The following is a 24,194-nucleotide window of genomic DNA, read 5'->3' on the forward strand; positions in this document are numbered from 1 at the left end:
AAGGTTCCATAGTCACAGGTTCTGTGGATTAGATCAGGACATCCTTGGGGTGGGTGTGGAGGAGGCATCATTCTGCTTACCACAGTGTGCTTCCACATGCATGACCTGTCATAAATACAATTAATTGGTGGCATAATTCATTTCCACATAAGTAAATGTGTTCACATTTTACTTCTGTGTGCTTTATTAAGATTGGTTGGTGAAAATGAATGCATAAATAAGTTGAACAACAAATTAATATCTCTCTCTCTCCCCCTCCCTTTCTCTCTCTATAAAAAAATAAATAAAATTTTTAAAAAACTTATAAAGCAACATCTGAGTTGGAGCTGGGTGAATGTTTAACTTAAAGAAATTAGCAAGTTATGATCTAAACTGATTATACCTATTTACATTCTTCCAGCACTGTACGAGGAATTCAATTTCTCCATATGCTAGAGCAGATTTTATTTGTTTTTTCATTTTTATTGATTTGATCGAGAGTGAGAGAGAGAAAAGAGATTGGTTTGTCATTCAACTTATTTATACATTCATTGATTAATTCTGTGTCCTGACTGGGAATCAAACCCACAATCTTGGCATGTTGGGACAATGCTATAACCAACTGAGCTACCTGACCAGGGCTCAACTGTTCTTTATTTCAACTTTTTTTGGAAATTTGTCATGCTACCTCACTGTTGTTTGATCTTCTTTCTTTACGAATTTATGATGAGCCTTTTCTCAGATGTGTACTTGATATATCTGTGTTTGATAAAATATCTGACCATGTGTTCTGCCTAATATGCTATGAATTTTGGAAATTTTCTTTAATAAAAAGACAATGAAACAATAAAGATGCACATTGGAATTTCACACATTTTGTGTTTTTGGGTTTTTTTCCTTTATGGAATAAATGTTTTTGTATTGGGTAAAAAAATATATTGGCTGCTGAAGAAGTCTCCATTCTATCAACTTCATCTTGGGGAATGAGTGGAGAGATCTCTATTATTATAACCTTGTTACGAAAGAGATTTCCCCCAAAATTTAAGACTCAGAGCTGCCCAGCTAACCTCTCCTTTGTTGCTGTGAAACATTAAACTAATAATAGTGGGGCCCCCCCTTTTTTTTAATAAATTTTTATTAATTTTAATGGGGTGACATCAATAAATCAGGGTACATATATTCAAAGAAAACATGTCCAGGTTATCTTGTCATTCAATTATGTTGCATACCCATCACCCAAAGTCAGATTGTCCTCTGTCACCTTCTATCTAGTTTTCTTTGTGCCCCTCCCCCTCTCCCTCCTTTCCTCCCCCCCCCCCCAAACCACCACGCTCTTTTCCATGTCTCTTAGTCTCGTTTTTATGTCCCACCAATGTATGGAATCATGCAGTTCTTGTTTTTTTCTGATTTACTTATTTTACTCCGTATAATGTTATCAAGATCCCACCATTTTGTTGTAAATGATCTGATGTCATCATTTCTTATGGCTGAGTAGTATACCATAGTGTATATGTGCCACATCTTCTTTATCCAGTCTTCTATTTATTTATTTTTTATAGTGATTAAAGCCTTTAAGCAAACACTTGGCCAATACAGCAAGAATCCATAAAAGAGTAGTGTCCTTAACATGTTCACCAAGTCCAAGTTGGCCCCAACACCATGCCAAATCCCTGCAAATGCAACCCAACCCAGCTCAGTCCGTTAGGAGCAGGAGTCCAGGAAAAGTCCACATCCAGGAAAAGTTCGCATGGCACTGGAATTGTTGTCACAATTCTATACTTTGCATCTCACGTCCAAGTCCCAATGACCGCTGCTTCTAGCTGGTAATGATTCAGGTAGACTAGAAAAGTCATCTGCAGCATATGTGGAGATGGAGCTTCTGTTCTCTGCCTGGAGAGATGAGACCAGGTTGCTTTTTCCTGGAGCTCTGTGACTGTGGCGTGGTAAAGAGAACCTTGGGATACACTAAGCTGGGTGGCAAAGGTAAATTCATAATAGAAGTTGGCAAAAGGGGGAAAGAGAGCTCTAAATTAGGAGTAGGTCCCAGCCTGAAATATGAGTGGGGCCTTGAGGTAGGAGGAATAAAGGAAACACTATATATTAAACAAAGCAGCAGAAAATAGGACTATCCACACCCACAACAGAGATCTTCAAGGGAAGAATAAAAAACCTGACTATTCAGGCAAGACAGTTAAGTGGGCCTTGTGCAAGTGAGATCAGTTTACCTGCTTCTTGGAAGAAATACCCTAGGCTCATCCAGAGTCATAGATGGGGCTGACAGCCCTGGGCACCTTCAGCCTTCAGTGGCAAACCCCAGCATTCTGGGCAAGGTTAGGTCATAGGTGGCTGGAGCAGGGCTGGAAGAGACTGAACCCTCCCTTAGAGGAACGAGGGGGAAGCCTACCTTCGGTGGGACCCTTTTTTTGGTATGTCTAAGATAATATATAAACTATAAGACTCTGTACACATTTAGTTGTAGCATTATTTCATTTTATACGATTCCTTTTCAAGCAGGCAGTCATTGGTTTGTAGCAATTTTAATGTATCTCCTTTCAACAAGTATTTTTTAGAATTTATCAGTGAGCGTGGAGAGAGATTGAGGATAAGGTAAAATCATCTACTTATGAGATTGAGGATAAGGTAAAATCATCTACTTATGAACTGAAAGTAACCTTAGACAGTTCATCTAATCTGAGGTCAGAGATCATTAATTGACTTAATCCTGTAGTGGTTTTCTTTCTCTTCTTCCTCTGCTCTTTTGGAATTTCTTTTGGAATTGCCCAATTAAGACCTTCATCTTTTCACACCTGAACAAATTATTTAATTTTGCTTTTGTTGGCCCTGGCCAGTTAATTTTGCTTTTGTTGGCCCTGGCCAGTTGGCTCAGCAGTAGGGCGTTGGCCTGACATATGGAAGTCCCGGGTTTGATTCCTGGTCAGGGCACACAGGAGAAAAAACCATTTGCTTCTCCACCCTACCCCCTCTCCTTACTCTCTCTCTCTCTCTCTTCTTCTCCCACAGCCATGGTTCAATTGGTTCAAACAAAGTTGACCCCGGGTGCTGAGGATGGCTCCATGGCTTCAGCCTCAGGTGCTAAAATATCTGTTTCCGAGCAACGGAGCTTTGGCCCAGCTGGGTACAGCATCGCCTGGTAGGGACTTGCCTGGTGGATCCTGGCAGGGGTGCATGCAGGAGTCTATCTCTCTGTCACTGTGTCCTGCCTCTCGCATAATAATTTTTTTTTTTCTTTTGTCTAATGTATCAGTCCTTTGGTTTGTAACATCTGCTCCTCAACAAAGAAGACTGATAATTAACTTGCTCTGTAGAGCAGCGCTCACAAATGAATCACAAACACTGCTCAACAGTGATGGTGTGTAAAAAGGAAAAGTGAAGTCCACAAATGTAGGATACAGGAATTTTACGTATTTCTAAAAAAAGTCTTTGAACAGTGTCAAGGATAGCCATAGCAAACAGCCTAGAAGACAACTTTCCAAGTCAGGGTTTTAGTTATTTTGTATAATATATAGGTGAGTTTGCTGAAGTCTTCTTATAAAGAAAACCAAAGAAGTCAACAGCTGGGGGGTGTTAGGCATTGACTGTGAAAAGGGGTTCTAGGTAGTCCTGACAGCAGCAGGCTTCACAGCTACACAGTTCACCATTAATCAAGACGACCCTGGGCTAACTGCAGGTGCTCAATATACATATTATTATTCTGGTATAAGTTCAGCCTGAGTGGTGCACTGCCACCTCCGGTCAGTCAGAAATGTTTCAGTATGCCTGATGAACTGGAAGAGTGCACCTGCCAGAAGTGAATTTAACAGAACCTCCCATGGAGACCTAAGGGTAAGAAAGGTCTCAATACTGGGGCCTCTCCTTGCAAACTCTATAAAAACTGAGTGAATACATTCAAAATTATTAGTCATCAAGGAAATGCAGATTAAAATCACAATGAGATGCCATTTCATATACACTAGAATGGCTAAAATTAAAAATTGATAGCCTGACCTGTGGTGGCGCAGTGGATTAAGCGTCAGTCAACCTGGAAATGCTGAGGTCACCGGTTCGAAACCCTGGGCTTGCCTGGTCAAGGCACATATGGGAGTTGATGCTTCCAGCTCCTCCCCACCTTCTCTCTCTGTCTCTCTCTCCTCTCTCTCCCTCTCTGTCTCTCTCTCTCCCTCTCTGTCTCTCTCTCTCCCTCTCTGTCTCTCTCTCTCCCTTTCTCTCTCCTCTCTAAAATGAATAAATAAAATTTTTTTAAAAAATTTAAAAAAATAAATAAGAATAAAAATTGATAATACCACCCGGCTGGGTAGCTCAGAGTGTCATCCCAATATGCCAAGGTTGCGGGTTCAGTCCCCAATCAGAACACATATAAGAATCAACTAATAAATGCATAAATAAGTGGAATGACAAACCAATGTTTCTCTCTCTTTCTCTCTAAAATTAATAAATAAAAGATTTTTTAAAAAATAAATAAATAAAGACCCTGGCTAGTTGACTCAGTGGATAGAATGTCAGCCTGGCATGTGAACATCCCGGGTTTGATCTCCGGTCAGGGAACACACAAGAAGCGACCATCTGTTTCTCTTACCCTCCATCTACCCTTCTCTCTCTCTTCCTGTCTCACAGCCAGTGGCTTGGTTGGTTTAAGCATTGGCCCTAGATGAGGGTTGCTGGGTAGATCCCAGTCAGGGCACAGGCAGGAGTCTGTCTCTCTATCTTCCTTCCTCTCACTTAAAAAAAACAAACAAACAACAACAAAAAACAATAAAAACCAACAATATCAAATGTTAGTAAAGATGTGAAGCTACTAGGACCCCATCCTCATACATTGGGACTCTGAAATAAAACTTTTCTGGGAAACAGTCTGGTAGTTTCTAATAAAAAATTTAAAACATCTGCCCTGTAAGTCAGCAATTCCTATCAAGTATTTGGCCATGAAAAAGGAAAACGTATGTCTACAAAAAGACTTGTGCAGAAGTGTTTAGAGAAGCTTTTTTTCACAACAAACCTAAACTAGAAATGATCCAAATAGTCAACAGGTTGTCATATATTCATATAATGGAACACTACTCAGTAACAAGTCATAATAAACTTCCATACTTACACAACATGGTGACTTACAGAGATTATGCTAAGTGAAAGAGAACAGACTCAAAAGACTATCCCTTGCATGGTTCCATTTATGTGACATTTTAGAACAAGGCTAAACAAATCTGTGGTGATAGAATTTGGAACAGTGATTACCTAGAGACAGGGGTGGGGATTCATAGAAAGGATTCTGAGAGAACTTCGGGGGGGGGAGTGTAGGTTCACAGAAATGTTCTATACTGTGATTGAGGTGACATTTAAATGGGTGTATAAATTTACCAAAACTTTTTAAATTTTATGCTTAAGATCTGTGCATTTTACTATATGTAATTTTTAAAGTCAATTTTTATTAAGAATATAAATTGATTATATAAATAGCATATAATATGGAGAGTGCTGTTAAACAAAGGGACAGCAATCTGTAAAAATACCTGAAATAGGCCTTGGCTGGTTGGCCCAGCAGTTAGAGCATCAACATGGGTTATAAATGTCCTGGGTTCAATTCCTGGTGAGGGCACACAGGAGAAGTGGGCATCTGCTTCTCTCCTTCTTTCTCACCCCTTCTCTCCCTCTTCTTCTTTTGCAGCCCGTGGCTTGAGTGGTTTAAGCATCAGCCCCAGGTGCTGAAAATAGCTTGTTGGTCTGAGCATCATCCTCAGGTCCTTAAAAATGGATGATTCCAGCATCACTCCCAGATGGGGCTTGCCCAGTGGATCCTGGTCAGGGCACATGCAGGAATCTGTCTTACTATCTTTCCTCTTCTCACTTAAAACAACAAACAACAACAAAAACACCTGAAATATATAATTCTTTCAAGAAGAACATGCTGTATTCATACCTGTAAATCAATTAGTATTCAATGTCCATCAGATCATGGAATGAACCTAACTATTATATAGCTCTTGGTTAAGAAATGATTTTATTTGTATTAAATTCATGGTATTAATGAAAGCCATGGTAGATCAAAATCAATTTTTTGACTCAGCTTCAAACTTATACTTTATGTCTACTCCATAAAAATAGATCTGGACCCTTTAAGTATTTTTCCTTTGTAGCCAACAGGATGTCAAGCTTTCTCAGTAGAGGGCTGGAGAGACTGCAGGAAGAAAGAGTCCTTCTGTTCCTGAGTCTAGTGCGTTTACTAGCCAGGCTCCTTAGAATCCAGCTCCACACAGTCAGTGAGGCTTCCCCAGTCCCCAGCTTCTACAGCATGGGCAGCCTTCCCAGTGGCCAGTCTCCAGCACACAAGGCTTCCTCAGTACTCAACTTATGTAGAGCATAGTGACCAACAGCACACAGTCACCAGCAGTTTCCCCAGCAAGTTTTGTAGTGGAGTGTCCCTGATGAGACACCTCCTTGAAGAGATTCTTCCAGTACCTTGGAGAGGAACAAGCCTTCAGTAAGGTCTGGATCTCAGTCTTGGGGAGCAGGGGGGTTAACCCTTGAGTGCGCTATCTAATCTTCTTCTTGTATATGTTATTCCTGTGTTTTTTAGAGTTCTCTTTATTTTTTACTAGCTACTCTCTCATTACATCAATCCCCTGTGATGGTTAATAATTCTTATATTAAACTTTCCCTGTTCAAGTTATGGTGTGACTTCTCTCCCGATTGGACCCAGTCTGATAGAAACCCTTGGAAGCAAAATAAAAACATGATTTTAACTTAAAGCTACCTTATTGGAGACTTGGTAAAGGCAGCAGTTTCCATGACAAAACAGGTTTACTCATATAGAGATAAAATACACACAGAATTTAAAGAAGAAAATGATTTACACATCTGGGTTTTAGATGGCTAAGAAAAATAAAAGCCTATGAAGATATTTTTCTTATGCTTTCTTACTGATATAAATAGTTCAAATAATCATAACTATGTTTGTTTATTTTGTGTGTGTGTGTGGCAGCAGTGGCATATGTTAGTTTACTTTGTGATGAGCAAAACATACATTTATTATCTTAGGAAGGTTTTGCATTGCCCTTAAATTTGACATAATTGAAAGTTAAAGTCCAGGGAATCACAGACAACCAAATGAGTTACAGCTCTCTTCCCTTGTTCAGTAAAAAATGTTCAAAACCTACTGTTATTTTAAAGAAAGCATTTCTTTTTAAAATCTCCCCCCCCCCCCGACACACACAACACACACTATTGGTTCTGTTTCACTGGAGAACCCTGACAAATACATAGGTATTCAAATACTTGTTCACTAATATTCACTGCAGCATTATTCACAATAGCTAAAATGTGGAAATAACCCAAGTGCCCATCAACAGAAGAATAGATAAATAAATGTGGTATATATATATATGCAATGAAATACTATTTGGCCATAAAAAGGAATGAAGTTCTGATATACACTACAACACAGATCAACCTTGAGTATTATGCTAAGTGAAAGAAACCAAACACAAAAGGACAAATATTATATGCTTCCACTTACATAAAATTTCTAGAATATACTAATTCACAAAGAGACAGAAATGAGATTAGAAGTTATCAGGGGGTTGCGGGAATGGAGGTTTAGAGTTATTGCTTAATGAGTATAGAGTTTCTATTTGAGGTAATGAAAAAGTTTTAGAAATAAATACTGATGATAGTTGCACAACATTGTGCCAGTGAATTGTACAGTTAAAAATGGTTTAAGTGGGAAACTTTGTTATAGATATTTCTAGAGTAAAAAAATTGTAAAGGATAAGCTTTTATTAATAAATATATTATGTTTTCATTGGCTCTTGCTTCCTAAATAAAAGGCTATACGATATTATTAGGACAAGTGGGAAAGTTAAACAGAGATGGAATATAAATAGGGACAGAATGTTTGATGTTATCATGACATTGTGAACTTTCTTAGGTGTAATAATAATGCCATGCAGTGGTGGGGTTCAAATAGTTTAACAACTGGTCTCTACTCTAATGACCCTTTAAGTATAAAAAAAGATATACTGAAAGGTAGTTTATTATCTTATGCACTTAATACTTAAATAAGAATAAAAGAGGTGCACAAAACTAGATTATAAGAGTTTTAAAATATTAATGAAAAAATATTAAATAATACCTGACAAAAAACAATAAAACTGTTCTTGGTGTCCTCACTTGTAATTTTTTTCACCTATGGACGAAATGAACATTACTATGTTAGCTTAGAATACGCTATCGCACAGATGAATGTTAAAAAAGAGTAAGGAATGTAAATTTGTGATTTCCACATTGGGCTGCTGCCCGGGCACCCATCTTAAAGAGAACCCTGATTACAAGTGCCATTTTAACAACCAGTTCACTGAACTCAACAAAATATTAGGTATTGGTTTTGTCCAACTGGTGCAAACCTGCTGAATCCCACCACTGATGCTGTAGTTATACAGGAGAATGTCTCATTCTTAGGAGATACATGCTTTAATGTTAAAGGATGAAGTGTTACAATGTCTGCAACTTACTTGTAAATAGTGATGCAAAAAAAGATTGTGTGTTTGAGTGTGTGTGTGTGTGTGGGGGGGGGGTGTTATATAGGTTTGCCTGCCTGCTCCTGTGTAGAGAGAGAGAGAGAGAAAGAGAAAGCAAATGTAGCAAAACATTAACAATTGTCAAATCTAGGTAGAGGATATGTAGATGTTTATTATACCATTCTGTTATTTTTTGTTTATTTAAACATTTTAATAGTAAGTTAGAAACAAAATAAAAAACTTAAAGTCATACCATTCTACCTCCCAGAATATACTGTTAATATGTTGCTTTAAATTCTTTTAACCTTTTTTTCTATGCATAGTTAAGTATCCCTCAAAAAAAAAAAGAAAAACACAACAAAACAAAACAAAAAACCCAACATGGAATCAAATGTACATTGGCACCTCTTCATTTATTCAGTCAAGTAAGTTAGCAAATGTTTAAGTATATCCTCCAGAGTCCAGGTATATAGTGAATATCAACATATCTCTGGGTTTTCACTGAATGGACCAAGAGAATTCAATGTGCCTAATTTATTACAATTACAAGTTGTAAAAATCACTTAAGAGAAGATAGATGAAAAATACTGTGAACTTTTAGTAACTGCATTATACTCTAGGGGCAGTCGAATTTTATTAAGTTGTTGGCATTTTTTGTTTTTGCTGTTCGTTCATTTAAGAAATATTTACTGCCTGTATTGCTCAGCGCCAGGTGCTGTAGCTACAGAGGTGTATGACACCAACTGTCTGACCCTGTGAGGGTCACTCTGATACAGGCTCTGAAGTGAATTAATATCCTGATTCAAAGGGCGGCGTTTGCGGAGTTCAGAGAAAGGGTTCCTAATTTACCCGCTAATGCATTCTAGATGAGTTTAAATTAAGACTTGAAGGATTTAGGAGTTAGATTCATATAACACTAAACTGGATCATATACTCTGGGGTTAAAATGCTTGATAGTCAGTGACCCTGGACAAGTTGCTGAACTTCTCTGTGCCTCAAGGTAATGTTGTAAAGCTTAAGTAATAGACTTAAGGCACTTAGATTCCATGTCTGGCACGTAAGAGCCAAATTTATTGAGCATTTGTAATTATTGCTACAATGTGACATACCCTGTACCCGCCCTAGTAGCTTCTTCCCAGAACCCCTCTGACATTATATATTGTACTTAAACAAGCTTCTGAATACAAAACACAGAAAACCGTTTTTGCTTTTTGTTTCTCCCTATTTTTGCTACCTCCACCTGGGCCGAGGCACTTCTCTGAGGCTTGAACTCTGAGGCGCGATACAATTCCGAGGAACGAAGGTCTCCATCATCCCAGTGTTTGGACCAGAAGCCCCAGGCGGGCCTGGCCAAGGAAGCCCGTCACTCCGGCAGCTTTGCCCACAATGAGCACACCCGTCAGCAAAGCCAGCCCTGATGGGCCCTCTCTCCCAGCGGCCGGGCTCTCTGTATCCAATCCGCGTAGGGTTTGTTGATCCGCCGCGGCAACGACGTACACAAGCATCTTGAGCGTTCTGTGGAGAAAGCGAGAGGTCAGGCCATGAATTTGGGGTAAGCTGCGGCGAGAAAGGTGGGCATCACCAGCGAGGGGGTGAGGCCGGGTCGGCCGTGGGGGTCCTTGGCCGAGAACTTTCCGGGCCTGCGGTCCTCGAAGTGGCAGTGCCGGCCTCCCTGAGGTGAAGGGCGCAAGGAGCCGGTTCGGCCTTTATCACCCCCCACCCCGTGCGCAGCCCTCTCTTTTCCACTTCCTAATTGAATTAAAAACTGTCGAGACCTCCTTTCCAGCCCCCTCCTCGGCCTCAGGGTGGAGGGGGAGGCGTGGCGGAGTAGCCGGAAATGGGGAGGCCGGAGGGAGAGGACGCTGTGCGGTCCGGGAGAAGGCCCGGTTCTGGCTCCGGCTCTTTGCGGCCCTGCCTTTGGAGTCTGCAGATCGTGCGGGGCCGGCACGCGGAGGCCCTCCAGATGAAAAGTCACCAAACTCAGACTACTGCGTGCCATTTAGCAAATAAACATTTTGCTCCAGAATTTGGGGATAGAAAAATAAACAGGACAGTCGGCCCCTGAAGAAATTTACCGTGCGGTATTGCTAAACAAATACTTTCTACATTCAAGGTCTTTTTGTTTCATCAACGTAAACACGAACTCTTCGTATCCTTGCACAGGGAAGCCTTTTAAAGCCCATTCCCCCGTGTTTTATCTTAATAAATATTTATCTCAATACATTGAGGTAATTGGATTTCCCGTACCGCAGCCACACCTCATATTTCGTGATCCTAATCAGACCTTTCCCAGCTTCTCCTGTGGCCCGCTCAACTTGATTTTGTCTCTTGGGAGTCACTTTTGTCCCACTTTATTTTTTAGCTTTTTTTTTTTTTTTAATTTGAAACAATAAATTAACTTTGTGAACTTCTGTTTTTTAAAGGAGTTTTTATTAGGGCTTTAACAGGTGTACAAGTTTATTGGCAGTGCTTACTGTTACTTTGTGATCTTTGATTTGACACAAATAAAACATAGCCACAGTTTATTACTGTTGTGATAGTAACAAAAGTGGCAGTAAATGTGAATGTGTGTTAGTTAAAATTTTCAAAATAGAGTGGAACTGTGTGCTCAACAAGCAGTGAATAACCTCGGTGGCAATGTTATAGCTCATTTTCTTTTTTTTTTGTATTTTTCTGAAGCTGGAAACGGGGAGAGCCAGTCAGACAGACTCCCGCATGCGCCGGACCGGGATCCACCCGGCACGCCCACCAGGGGGCGATGCTCTGCCCCTCCGGGGCGTCGCTCTGCCACGACCAGAGCCACTCTAGCACCTGGGGCAGAGGCCAAGGAGCCATCCCCAGCGCCAGGGCCATCTTTGCTCCAATGGAGCCTTGGCTGCGGGAGGGGAAGAGAGAGACAGAGAGGAAGGGGGGGGGGGGTGGAGAAGCAAATGGGCGCTTCTCCTATGTGCCCTGGCCGGGAATCGAACCTGGGTCCCCCGCACGCCAGACCGACGCTCTACCGCTGAGCTAACCGGCCAGGGTCTATAGCTCATTTTCAAGAGTGCTCTAGCATTGTGTTAATCATAAAATCACCGTGAAACTGATAAATGGTAGATATGTTTTGCATCTTTAACTTAAGTGAGGAGTTTTGGTAATAGCATTATTTTTTTCAGTCTAGAATTATAAGAGTTAAATGATAGTGTGATAACTGAATTTATTTGTTGCTTACCGGTAACAACGTGAAGTTTCAGGTTAAAGAGAACAAATTCTTTGTATTATTGAAAAGTTTCAAGAATGTTCTCCCTCTAGTTTTTAGCTTTATCTTGGGTTGAAAAGGTGTTTGTTTGTTTTTGTATTTTTCTGAAGCTGGAAATGGGGAGACAGTCAGACAGACTCCCGCATGCGCCCAACCGGGATCCAGCCGGCATGTCCACCAGGGGGCGTTGCTCTGTTGCCACCAGAGCCGTTCTAGCGCCTGAGGCAGAGGCCATGGAGCCATCCCCAGCGCCCGGGCCATCTTTGCTCCAATGGAGCCTTGGCTGCGGGAGGGGAAGAGAGAGACAGAGAGGAAGGAGAGGGGAGGGGTGGAGAAGCAGATGGGCGCTTCTCCTGTGTGCCCTGGCCGGGAATCGAACCGGGGGCTCCTGCACGCCAAGCCGACGCTCTACCACTGAGCCAACCGGCCAGGGCCTAAAAAAAAAGGTTTTTAATTAAAATAATGGTTCAATATTTACAACATTTCTGTGTCATTTCAAAAGAACAGATTTACTTTCTAGATTCAAACGAGCAAGCGGTTTTGGCTATTTAAAGTGTTCCTCTTTCTTACATACAACTTTCTTTTATTTTTCAGAGATGGTTTAAAGCTCAAAACTGAGTTTTTGGATGGAAAAACCAAGCTAATATTGTCTCCTTATGGTATGCTGTGTTACTGAAATCTAAAATGCTAACCTTTTAAATTCCTACATAAAATTTATACTAGTTTAACAGACTTTTTGCTTGTGATAGAGTGATGTTTAAGTACTACTTTGAACAAAGCTGTTATCCTAATTTCCTCAAATTTATTTTTAGCCAAGTCAGATTACATCACTGTTTACCACTGTCAGTATTCATAAAAACTTAATGTTCTAATACATTTCATGTGTTATATATTTCTTCATTATATTTGCATATAGCACATATCCTTATTGCCTAATGCAGTGTGGTCGGCAAACTCATTAGTCAACAGAGCCAAAGATCAACAGTACAACGATTGAAATTTCTTTTGAGAGCCAAATTTTTTAAACTATATAGGTAGGTACATTTCTTATTGAGGTAGCGCCCACACGTGGTATTTTGTGGAAGATTCACACTGAAGGGGCCAAAAAGCCACATGTGGCTCATGAGCCGTGGTTTGCCAACCACTGGCCTAATGAATAACCAGGGTGAAAATGTAATGATGTTCTGTGCATGTAAAGAATATATTGTTTGAGAACAAAATTGCTAAAGTCATTTTAAGTATTAGTTTTTGTTTGTTTTTTTAGCGAGAGAGTCAAAGAGAGAAAAAAAGGACTGATAGGGATGGACAGACAGGAAGGGAGAGAGATGAGAAGCATAAATTCTTCGTTGTAGCACTTTTGTTGTTCATTGATTGCTTTCTCATATGTACCTTGACTAGGGGGCTACAGCCAAGCCAATGACCCCTTGCTCAAGCCAGCAACCAGGGGCTCATGTCTAAGATCCTACACTCAAGCCAGTGACTCCCATGCCCAAGCCAGATGAGCCTATGCTCAAGCTGGCGACCTTGAGGTTTTGAACCTTGGGTCCTCTGCATCCCAGGCCGATGCTGTATCCACTACACCACCACCTAATCAGGCTTAAGTATTAGTTTTAAAACTCAGAGTATACTTTGGTAGTCTTCTCATTCACATTAATTTTTTTTCCCTGATTTGTTTATAGTTTTACCTTGGGGAAAAAAAAATAGAAATACTTGAACTACACTCTAAAACAACATTCAGGCAGGACCTAAAGTCAATGCTTTTGGGGTTAATATTTCTACTTAATGTCTTAAAACAATGTTAATTAAAAATATTTTTTTTGTAACTGCCTTAGTATGTTTTCGGTTGATAGTTTAGTAATTTTTTTTTTCTTTTGTAGAACATAAATCAAAAATTTCTGTTAAGGTAAGCCAAATAAATGACTTTAACCTGACCTGTTTTCAAATGTAAAATGTGATTTTCTTTACACAGGTTTGAAAATAATTTGTGTCAAAATATCATAAGGGGTTAAAAATTGTGAGAGGTTATTGTTTCCTTATTTTTAGGCTGGTCCTCTCACAAAAATGGAATCATAATTTTTCCACTGTAAAAAGTCTTTTAGAACCCTTTTCTCTAGGCCACTGCTACATAATAAAGCTTTCTACATTGATGGGATGTTCTAAAATTAGTGTTGTCCAGTATGGTAGCTAGCCACTCGTCATGGGTGGTTATTAAGCACTTAAAATGTGGCAAGTTTGATTAAGGAAGTGAATTTTTAATATAAAACTTACATTTAATAGCTACTCTACTGGATAGTACTGTTCTCAAGATGTTTAAAAATACATATTTTAAAAATATTTTTCTTTTCATACTCATTTCACTTTTAAAATTTTATTTATTTTGTGAGAGAGACAGAGAGGGGGGACAGATAGGGACAAATAGGAATTGAGAGAAATGAGACACATCCATTCATTGCAGCACCTTAGTTGTTCACTGATTGCTTTTTCATATGTGCCTTGACCGAGGGTCTACAGCAGAGTGAGTGACCCCTTGCTCAAACCAGTGACCTTGGGCTTCAAGCCAGCAACCTTTGGGCTCAAGCCAGCGACCCCACGCTCAAGCCGTATGAGCCCGCGCTTAGGCTGGCAATCTTAGGTTTTGAACCCGGGTCCTCTGCATCCCAGGCCGACGCTCTCCACTGTGCCACCGCCTGGTCAGGCTAAAATTTTATTTTTTAATTATAGTTGACATTCAGCATTATTTTATATTAGTTTCAGGGGTACAATATAGTAATTAGAGAGTCATAAACTTTACAAAATGTTCCTCCTGATATTTTCAGCCCTCCCCCGTCAGCATACATAATTGGCTATGTTCTTTATGCTGTTCTTTACATTGCCATGCTCATGCCGTTTTTCCACACCAAAAGGGTATATTTGATTCACACATTGTTCTATGCATTAGCTTTCCTTTTTAAGAGATCACACTTCAGTTTAATGATGATTTTCCTTTTAAATTATTTTTTTTTTATCAGGAACCCATTGTGCCTTTTTCTATAAAATTACATTATCACTTTAAACTTTTTTATTTATTTATTTACAGAGACAGAGAGTGAGTCAGAGAGAGGGATAGACAGGGACAGACAGACAGGAACGGAGAAAGATGAGAAGCATCAATCAATAGTTTTTTGTTGCGTGTTGCAACACCTTAGTTGTTCATTGATTGCTTTCTCATATGTGCCTTGACCACGGGCTTTCAGCAGACCAAGTAACCCCTTGCTGGAGCCAGCGACCTTGGGTTCAAGCTGGTGGGCTTTCACTTAAACCAGATGAGCCCGCGCTCAAGTTGGCGCCCTCGGGGTCTCGAACCTGGGTGTGTCCTCTGCATCCCAATCCTACGCTCTATCCACTGCGCCACCGCCTGGTCAGGCTACATTATCACTTTAAAAAAATGTTTGATACCACTACTTTTCTTGGACCCTGTTTTTTTATAGTTTTAGATTAATATCAGCAGAAATCTCTACTCTGCTCTTTTATAACTTACTGTAACTCTTTTCTCCTTTATCTTTGCAGCATCTTTAAGTTTTTCTTGCATGACTTTGAATAGAACCCTATGGATGATGTGGGACTTTTCAACTCTGACCCCTTAATGTTTTTGCTATTTCTTCCAGGTTTAATCAAGGAGGAGAAGTTGCTTTAGTATCCAGCATATCAATTACTTGATAAATGGGTGGTGATCAGAGTAATTCCATAAGCTACCTATAAAAATTATTTTTTTCTTTATATGGTATATAGTTACATATGTTGTGTGTTCCTTTAATGATAGACAACAGACTATATTTTTTTTCTGGCCCTGCCCTGTTAAAATATTGCACCTATTTTTATTCGAGTCAGATTAACAGGTACAGTGCCCCTTTTCAAGCTTCTAGATAAAAAGCCACCTGTAATAGTTATTTTCTATCTTCCCCAGCCTCTACTCTCTCATTTGTTCCCTCTCCCATTGTTGTCTTTAATGAACTTGGCTTCATAAATTATGAAATCAGGCATTAAACAACTGTATTGGATGCTGTCTTTACATTAGGAGAAATATTGGTGGAATTAAAACCAGGTAAAAGCAACATGCTACATAAAAATGTTTATCACCTCAAGACCCTCCTGTTTGATCTGTTAAAATTCATCTTATCCCATAAACACTTGGGAAACGATTTGGGCTAAATTTCTTTTTCTTATTAAGTAACTTGAACATAATTGAATATTTATTTGGCAGATTACGATTTTTTTTATTTTTTATTTTATTTTATTTTTTTTTTATTTATTTTTTTTTTTTTCATTTTTCTGAAGCTGGAAACGGGGAGAGACAGTCAGACAGACTCCCGCATGCGCCCGACCGGGATCCACCCGGCACGCCCACCATGGGGCGACGCTCTGCCCACCAGGGGGCGATGCTCTGCCCATCCTGGGCGTCGCCATATTGCGACCAGAGCCACTCTAGTGCCTGGGGCAGAGGCCACAGAGCCATCCCCAGCGCCCGGGCCATCTTTGCTCCAATGGAGCCTTGGCTGCGGGAGGGGAAGAGAGAGACAGAGAGGAAAGTGCGGCGGAGGGGTGGAGAAGCAAATGGGCGCTTCTCCTGTGTGCCCTGGCCGGGAATCGAACCCGGGTCCTCCGCACGCTAGGCCGACGCTCTACCGCTGAGCCAACCGGCCAGGGCCAGATTACGATTTTTTACTGCCTCTTTTCATTGTTCTCTATGCTTAAGCTACAAAAGTACTCACAGTTGAGCTGAAGGTATAGTGACCTTGTGCCAGGTTTACCACCCTCTTTATTAACTAAATATTTTTTAATATCTTTTCTGTATATTATTTCTGATATATAATTGGAATGTGGCAAAATAATTCTAGTTAAATTAGAGCTCCAGTTAGTGGGTTTTGTTTAACGAGGATTTACTGCAACTGTAAATTTCCAGTATGTGTTTAAAACTCTATTCTAGGCTTTGGCTTTATTTGTTCTCTGACAGAGAGAGAGAGAGAGAGAGAGAGAGAAAATAAAGGAGTTAAACCTTCTCCCTGTTTCCTGGCAGTGGGAGTATTAGATAAATAACTGTATAATACAAGAAGAACAAAATGTGTGCCATAATAGGGTTATAAGAAGGAGAAAACATTGGAAGAAGAGCTTTTTGTTTGAAAAGACCAGGGAATTTTTCATATATGAGGTGACATTTTAATTAGAACTTAAAGGAAGAGGGAGATAATTATAGTCCAAGAAGTAGAGAAGTGTATTCTAAGCTCACAGAAAATGGTAGGCAAAATACTGAGATACAAGACATAATTTGCATTTTGGGAATAGTGTGTTCCACAGGAAAGTGTAGAACATAAAGCTTAACAGGGTTACAGCAATAAAGAGTTTATTTTATTAAATTTTTTTTTTTTAATTTTTAGAGCGAGAAAGGGTGGGGGGGGGGAGGAGAGAGGTATAGATTTGTTATTCCACTTATTTCTGCTTTAATTGATTGATTCTTGTATGTGCCCTGACCAGGTATCAAACCCTCAACTCTGGCACATAGAGACAACTCTCTAATCAACTGAGCTATCCGGCTAGGGCCAGTCATGAAGAGTTTTAATGAATACTCAGTTTTAACTCATTTGATTTGCATGTAGGGAGCATTAAAGAATTTTTTGAAAAGTGAGATAGATTTGATTTAATTTGTGTTGCAGGGCTTCAGGCAACTCTGTGATTGAGGGACAGATTATCATAACAAGGAGATCAAGTTAAAGGTTAATCAGTTAAAGGGAGAGTCTTTTGAGGCCCTGAACTTGTATGGTGACTAGTGGAATGGAAAGAAAGGGACAGAAATGAAAGACTTTCAAGATATGTGAAGGGAATGCGCTGCACTTCTTAGCAGTTCAAGTGAGACTGATTAGAGAAATGAAATACTCAACTGCTAATGACTCAACAAAAGGCCAGTATAAGTCAAAGTAGGGTGAGATTTGAGATTAGTAGGAACTCTAGTAGTTGGAGACTAACTGAAGTGTTAGGGCTCAGCTGTATAAGCTGTGTGCAGCTGACTGATAATTTGCTTAATCAACACAATGGTTTTCAACATCAGAATGAATTGCCAATATCTAAAAATTGGAAAATTTCAAGTAAATTTTCAAGTAAAATCTGGCATTTTTGGTTCTCTTAAAATATTGGATGATCTAGCAAGTAGACTCATTTCTTTTTATTAGTGTAGTTTGGTTCTAAGTAGTGTCTGCCTTCTTTAGGTAGCAAGGTGCTCTTCAATTTATCCTAGTTCCCATCCAGCCTAAAATATAGTAGGTATTTGAGTTTTCTACTTCTCATTTATAGAATTAGTTATATTAAAATAGACACAAGGATGGGAGGGTAAAAAGGCATTTTAGATTGTGGTATTAGTATTATCAAAAGCTTAAAGCCAGGAACAAGTAGGGTGTAGGTGAGTTGAATAGGATCATAAGGGCATCTTCTGGCTGATTCTACAGGTATATTTTGAAAAGTAGGGCAAATGGGATTGGCAAATTGGTCAAAGTATGGTTGTGTATTATATAATTAGAAAGCCCGGCGGTCATACGAAATGACCACTGTTCTAGATATTATAAATTGTAATTAAAATGATTTGTACAAAGGTATCTGCTAATTCAAACTGAATTACCCAGGGCAGGCGGCGAGGACGCCCCTTTGCTTAGTGCCCCACGGGGTTTCCCCCTTCTACTTGCTTAATTGCTTAAAGTAGAGTGCAGTGAAGGAAACCACTGGCGGTACATTTCTTAAGAGCCACCACTAGCTCAATAAATAAAGGTGATTTAAATAATAAAATGTTAATTCACATGTCAAAGATCTCTTTGTACACAACATTTCTTGTGTAGATCTTTCTATCATTTTTAAGCTCACCTTGCAGAGGACCATCAGTTATTTTTAATTTTACATCCGTTCTTCACGAACTCTTGAACAGGCAACATAAAGTTGACTGTGTCCAAATGCAGGCTCAGGTAAAAAAATGCCAACACGCTTAAGCGTTTGGCCCTGAGACTTATTGATGGTCATAGCAAAGGCAAGTTTTACAGGAAATTGTCTATGTCTCAATTGAAACGGCAACCCTGTTTGAGATGGAGCCAAATCAATTCTTGGAATGACATGTATTTCACCTTTAGAGGAGCCAGTCAAAGACTTAGCTATTATGACATTATTTTTCAATTGGAGAACCTCTAGTCTTGTACCATTGCAAAGACCCCTTCTGGTGTTAAGATTTCTTAACAGCATAATAATTGCTCCAATCTTTAACCTCAATTTGTGAGGTGGCATGCCAGAAGGTGGGACTATTTGAATGCCGTGGCAACTTCACCCCATTGGCTAGTACAGTTACACAAGCAACCAGTAAGCTATCGGTGACAAACAGACACTTAAGCCGCATATAATAAAGATTTATTGAAAGACAAGGAAGGTTGGGATGTGATAAGCTAGATGAAAGCCATGTGGCATCTATTTCACTCCTTGACGGCAAGAGTATTGTATTACTATATACCTCCAACACTTTTTGCTCAGTGATGAGCACATAAAAAGCAACATTTGGCTTTGGCCAGTTAGTCAGAACTAAGAGAAAAGACTGAAGGGAGAAATTTATATATTTAGGGGCAAGGGAAGATCAGGAGTTCAGTTTTGGACATGTTGATTTTGAAGTGTCTATTAGAAACCCAAAGGAAATACTGTGTAGGCAGGTGGAACCTGAATTTAGGGGAGATACTCAGCCTGGAGACAAGTTTGGGAGTCATCATCGTATGGATAATATTTGTATTGTATATAGAGCCACAAGAGTAAATGAAATTACCAAGTGAATGAGAGAATTGAAAGAAGAGATCTTGGGTCTGAGCCCTAGGCACTCCAACTTTAAGAGGTCTGGGAGAAAAGGAGGATCCACTAAAGACTGAGAAGGAGCAGTAAGAAGAACTGGCATTGTAGAGTTCTAGAAGTGAAGTAGAGACTTTCAAAATGGAAGGAATAATCAACTGTGTCAGATGCTGCTAGTAGGTGTAGTAAGATGAGGATTTGAGACTTGGTCATTGAATTTAGCAATGTGCAAATTATTAGTGACCTTGATGAGCAATTTTGGTGGGGTGGTTGGGTGAAAGCTTGGTTGGAATGGGATTATAAGAGGTGAGAGGAGAAAGTGGGATCAAGGAATTTAAAAAAATTTTTGTATTAAGTGAGAAGTGGAGAGGCAGACAGACTCCTGCATGCGCCCGACCGGGATCCCAGATGCTCTGCCTGTCTGAGGCCATTACTCTGTTGTGACTGGAGCCATATTTGCGCCTGAGGCGAGGCCATGGTGCCATTCTCAGCACCTGGGCCAGCTTGCTCCAGTGGAGCCTTGGCTGCGGGAGGGGAAGACAAAGATAGAGAGAAGGGAGAGGGGGAAGAGTGGAGAAGCAGATGGTCACTTCTCCTATGTGCCCTGACTGGGAATTGAACCTGGGACATCCACACACCAAGCTGACACTCTACTACTACTGAGCCAACCAGCCAGGGCTGGATCAAGGATTTTTTAAGATGGTAACAACAAAGCAACAGAAAAAGAAGTGGTGGTGACTCAAGACAAACCAAAGGAATGGTACAGAGATCCTTGAGAAAGGGGGTTATGGGAATGTGTACAAGTAAGAGAAGGGCAAGCAGTTTGTAAGTACAGATGCTGATATAGATTTGGTGGTAGAAACTTGACGGTTTTTTTAAATGCTTCCTTGTAAGATTTTCAGTGACATGTTAAGGTATTCAGCTGAGAATGAGTATGAAAGTGTTAGAGGCTAGGAAAAAGTTGAGGTTGTTGCTAAAAGAGTGAGAGTAAATGAACTGTGGAAATGTGTGACTGCCAGGTAGCATGAAGAGACCATTTGGCCCTGGCCGGTTGGCTCAGTGGTAGAGCATCGGCCTGGCGTGCAGAAGTCCCGGGTTCGATTCCCGGCCAGGGCACACAGGAGAAGTGCCCGTCTGCTTCTCCACCCCTCCCCCTCTTCTTCCTCTCTGTCTCTCTCTTCCCCTCCCACAGCCAAGGCTCCATTGGAACAAAGTTGGCCCAGGTGCTGAGGATGGCTCTATGGCCTCTGCCTCAGGTGCTAGAATGGCTCTGGTTGCAACAGAGGGACACCCCAAATGGGCAGAGCATTGCCCCCTGGTGGGCATGCCAGATGGATCCCGGTCAGGCACATGCGGGACTGCCTCCCCGTTTCCAACTTCAGAAAAATACAAAAAAAAAAAAAAAGAGAGAGAGAGAGACCATTTGCCTGACATGGTGGTACAGTAGTGGATAGAGTGTTGACTTGGAAAGCTGAGGTAGCCGGCTTGAGCATGGGATCATCAACATGATCCATGGCCACTGGCTTGGCTTGAGTCCCCCAGTCAAGGCATATATGAGAAGGAATCGATGAACAACTAAAGTGACACAACTACGAGTTGATGCTTCTCATCTCTCTTCTGTCTCTCTCTCTGTGTCTCTGTCACACACAGACGCACACACAATTTGTTATTCTTGGATATATCTTTAAGATGAAACCAGATATTGTGACTGTGTTTTTCTCTTTGGATGCAGGCACAAAGTAGGTAAAAAATTAGATTTTTACCAGATTTGGGATTTGCCAAGGCACATGACAGAGTAGAGGAGTTGACAATGGAAGACAGTGATAATTTTGATTGATTGTAGAATTTAAGATTGGTAAGTAGGAAAGCAAGGACAAGAAGAAGGTAGTAGGATCATCATCAAAAGATTACAGATCCAGCAGAGTTAGAGATTTGTTGGGATATGTGAGAAGGTAAACTGAAAAAAATAGGGGGTTGTGGTCATGTGCAGTGTTTGAAATTGAGATTATTGTGGAATTACAGTTAGGAGTCGTTACAAGGTCAGAGTAAGATACCACTGGGAAAGAGTAACTGAGGTAGCATGAAGGAGAAGAATATAGGAGCAGAGTTCAAGGAAATGAGAAACCCCCGGGTATTGGAGGAATGATCTATGTGGATATGAAAGCACCAATGATTAAGACAGGAGTTATGTTAGAGGGGCGATGACCCATGAGGTCTAGTAACCTATAGGTCTGTAAATTCCTACAAAGAAGAGAGGCAGTGTGGGTGATACAATCATAACATGAGATTCAGTGCTGAAATAGAATGGAGATGTCCTATAACAACTAGAATAAAAGTTCTATATTATTTATTATCCTGAATAAAATAAAATTCCCAGTTGATAAAGCATTGAGGTGAAGATTTAAAAAGTTTAAATGTTAGTTTCTTATGGATATATATTAGCAAAGTGGGAAAAAGTTTAGAGGCCTAATTTATCACAGATTATATAAAGATAATTAATTGATTTTTCATGGGCTATTATAAAGAGTAAACATTTGTGTCTTAACAGATGGGTAATAAGACCAAGATTGGGAAATGTCCTCTAAGAACAAAACAAACCAGATACATTGTAAAAACAACACAAAATACTTGTATCAGGAGTGAAAAACTTTTGCAAAAGAAGAGGAGTGGTTCAGAAACTTCACTGCCAAAAGGTGAAAAAAATAGTATGGCTTTTTTATTCACTAAGGATTTATGCAAGCAATGTGAATATAAAGACTGTCTTCATATCCAAAAAGAGATTTCACCTGCAAGCCCTAATGTACAGAAGATTAGAAACACCATAAATACCTCTGTAGTAGGCAAACAGCAACCTTCCAAAAAACACATCACAGGTGAAAATATGAAGAGTAGTTTGGTGTGTCTGACACAAGACCAACTACAACAGATTTTGATGACTGTAAACCAAGGAAATAGATTTGTTTTCCTGACTGAGAATGGAAAGGAGGAGGAAACAAGTAAGACTTTCTAAAGTTTTAATTGATATTAATTTTATTGATATAAAGTGTTTTAGAATTAAGGTTCATTGATGAACATACAATATAATATGTAGACGATGTATTATAGAATTCTACATCTGAAACCAATATATATATTATTTTAAGGATTTTATTAATCCATGTCACCCCAGTAAATTCAATTAAAAAGTTTCAGGTTCATTGGATTTTACGTAACTGTGCCTCTTAAATTCTCTATTAACATAATAATTTTTAAAAATTCTTTTAAAAAAGAACATTCATATGCAGAATTATTTTTATAGTTATAATATGCCATATTTTAATGTTAATGCCCAGACTATTATTATCATGTACCATAACCTTAAGAAACCTAGTTGTCTGTATACTCTAGAAAAGATGTTACTACAAGACACTATGGTACTTATTTTAGAATGTAGGAGGCTTTACTTACATGAAAAATAATTATATAAAGTATTCTAAAAAACTACTACAGTATTTCTAGCAAAAATTGAGGAAACCTTCACTATGAAGATTTGACTTGATTGCTGAAAATGTTGATTTTCCTGGCCCCCACATTTTGCTTTTCCTAACTCAATCCATGCTAAGGATTGTCAGCACTATCATTTAAAACACAGACTTGGGCCTGACCAGGCAGTGGCGCAGAGGATAGAGCATCGGACTGGGATGTGGAGGACCCAGGTTCGAGACCCCAAGGTTGCCAGCTTGAGCCCAAGGTCGCTGGCTCGAGCAAGGGGTCACTTGGTCTACTGTAGCCCCCTGGTCAGGGCACATATGAGAATCCAATCAATGAACAACTAAGGAACCTCAACGAAGAATTATGTTTCTCAGCTCTCTCCCTTCCTGTCTGTCTTTCCCTATCTGTCCCTCCCTCTGACTGTGCCACAAAAAGAATAAAATAAAATAAAACACAGACTTGGAAGGAATAGTAGAATGTTTTCTGTTTCACTAGTCATAATTATGTTTTTAAAAGCCTTTTTATTTCATCTTTGGGCTAAAGGATTGTGAATATGAGGAGAAATATTAAAAGTTTGTGAGGCAATAGTTAAATAAATAAAAATAAATTAACAGTTACCAGGAAAAGGCTCTATAACTGGTTTGGAGACCAGGTAGCTCGTATACCGATCCAAGGTGCCGATGGAATTTTACTTTTTCTTGGTTTGGAATTATTCTTTATAAAATGAAGGAGATAGATTTTTGTCTTTAAGTCTACAATTCTAGCTCAGTGAACAAAAAATAAAAACTTAGTAGGGATAATGAGAGAGAATATCAACAAAGTTAAAAGTACATTTTACCTAATCATATAATGACCTGCATATCAGATAATGCTTTCTCTTCACTAGTAGTAGAACTAGCTCATTAAGGAGCAATTCAAATTATTTTTGAGCCAAGCAAATGAGTCCTGTATAAAATATTTGGAAGAGATATTATAGCTGGGCATAGAATGGTCCATGGTCAAGTTTTTCATTGATTTCCCAGCTAAATTAGAAAAGGACATGGTAATAAGTTTTTCATAAAGCTGGTTGCTTTTATTTATTTTAAAGTTATGAATGATGTTTTCATTTATATTTGTAAAAGTGTTGTTGGCAGGAGTAAATA

The 24,194-nt window shown here is 39.6% G+C and overlaps 1 protein-coding gene and 1 long non-coding RNA gene across 11 annotated transcripts in view; one reads left to right on the plus strand and one right to left on the minus strand.

The window, feature by feature from the left end:
• Positions 1–1,913: 1,913 nt before the first annotated feature.
• LOC136382456 (uncharacterized) lies at positions 1,914–9,938 on the minus strand. Its single transcript, XR_010747234.1, has 3 exons — positions 9,742–9,938; positions 5,505–5,838; positions 1,914–2,336 (listed from the first exon to the last, which is right to left on the minus strand). It is a non-coding gene; the product is annotated as an uncharacterized lncRNA (long non-coding RNA).
• Positions 9,939–9,983: 45 nt separating this feature from the next.
• CCDC66 (coiled-coil domain containing 66) overlaps positions 9,984–24,194 on the plus strand; it is a 60,619-nt gene continuing 46,408 nt past the window's right edge. For 6 of the 10 annotated variants that reach the window (XM_066351703.1, XM_066351704.1, XM_066351705.1 and 3 more), the window contains exons 1-4: positions 9,984–10,059; positions 12,340–12,404; positions 13,623–13,648; positions 22,130–22,577. In XM_066351703.1, coding sequence (XP_066207800.1) covers positions 10,049–10,059; positions 12,340–12,404; positions 13,623–13,648; positions 22,130–22,577 — 550 coding nt within the window. In that variant the 5' untranslated portion in view covers positions 9,984–10,048. Of the gene's footprint in view, positions 10,079–12,339; positions 12,405–13,622; positions 13,649–22,129; positions 22,578–24,194 lie in introns of all 10 variants that reach the window. The other 4 variants (XM_066351712.1, XM_066351710.1, XM_066351708.1 and 1 more) reach the window with 4 other exon arrangements.

Source organism: Saccopteryx leptura, chromosome 10 (genome assembly GCF_036850995.1).
Source record: "Saccopteryx leptura isolate mSacLep1 chromosome 10, mSacLep1_pri_phased_curated, whole genome shotgun sequence".
Classification (NCBI taxonomy): Eukaryota; Metazoa; Chordata; class Mammalia; order Chiroptera; family Emballonuridae; genus Saccopteryx; species Saccopteryx leptura.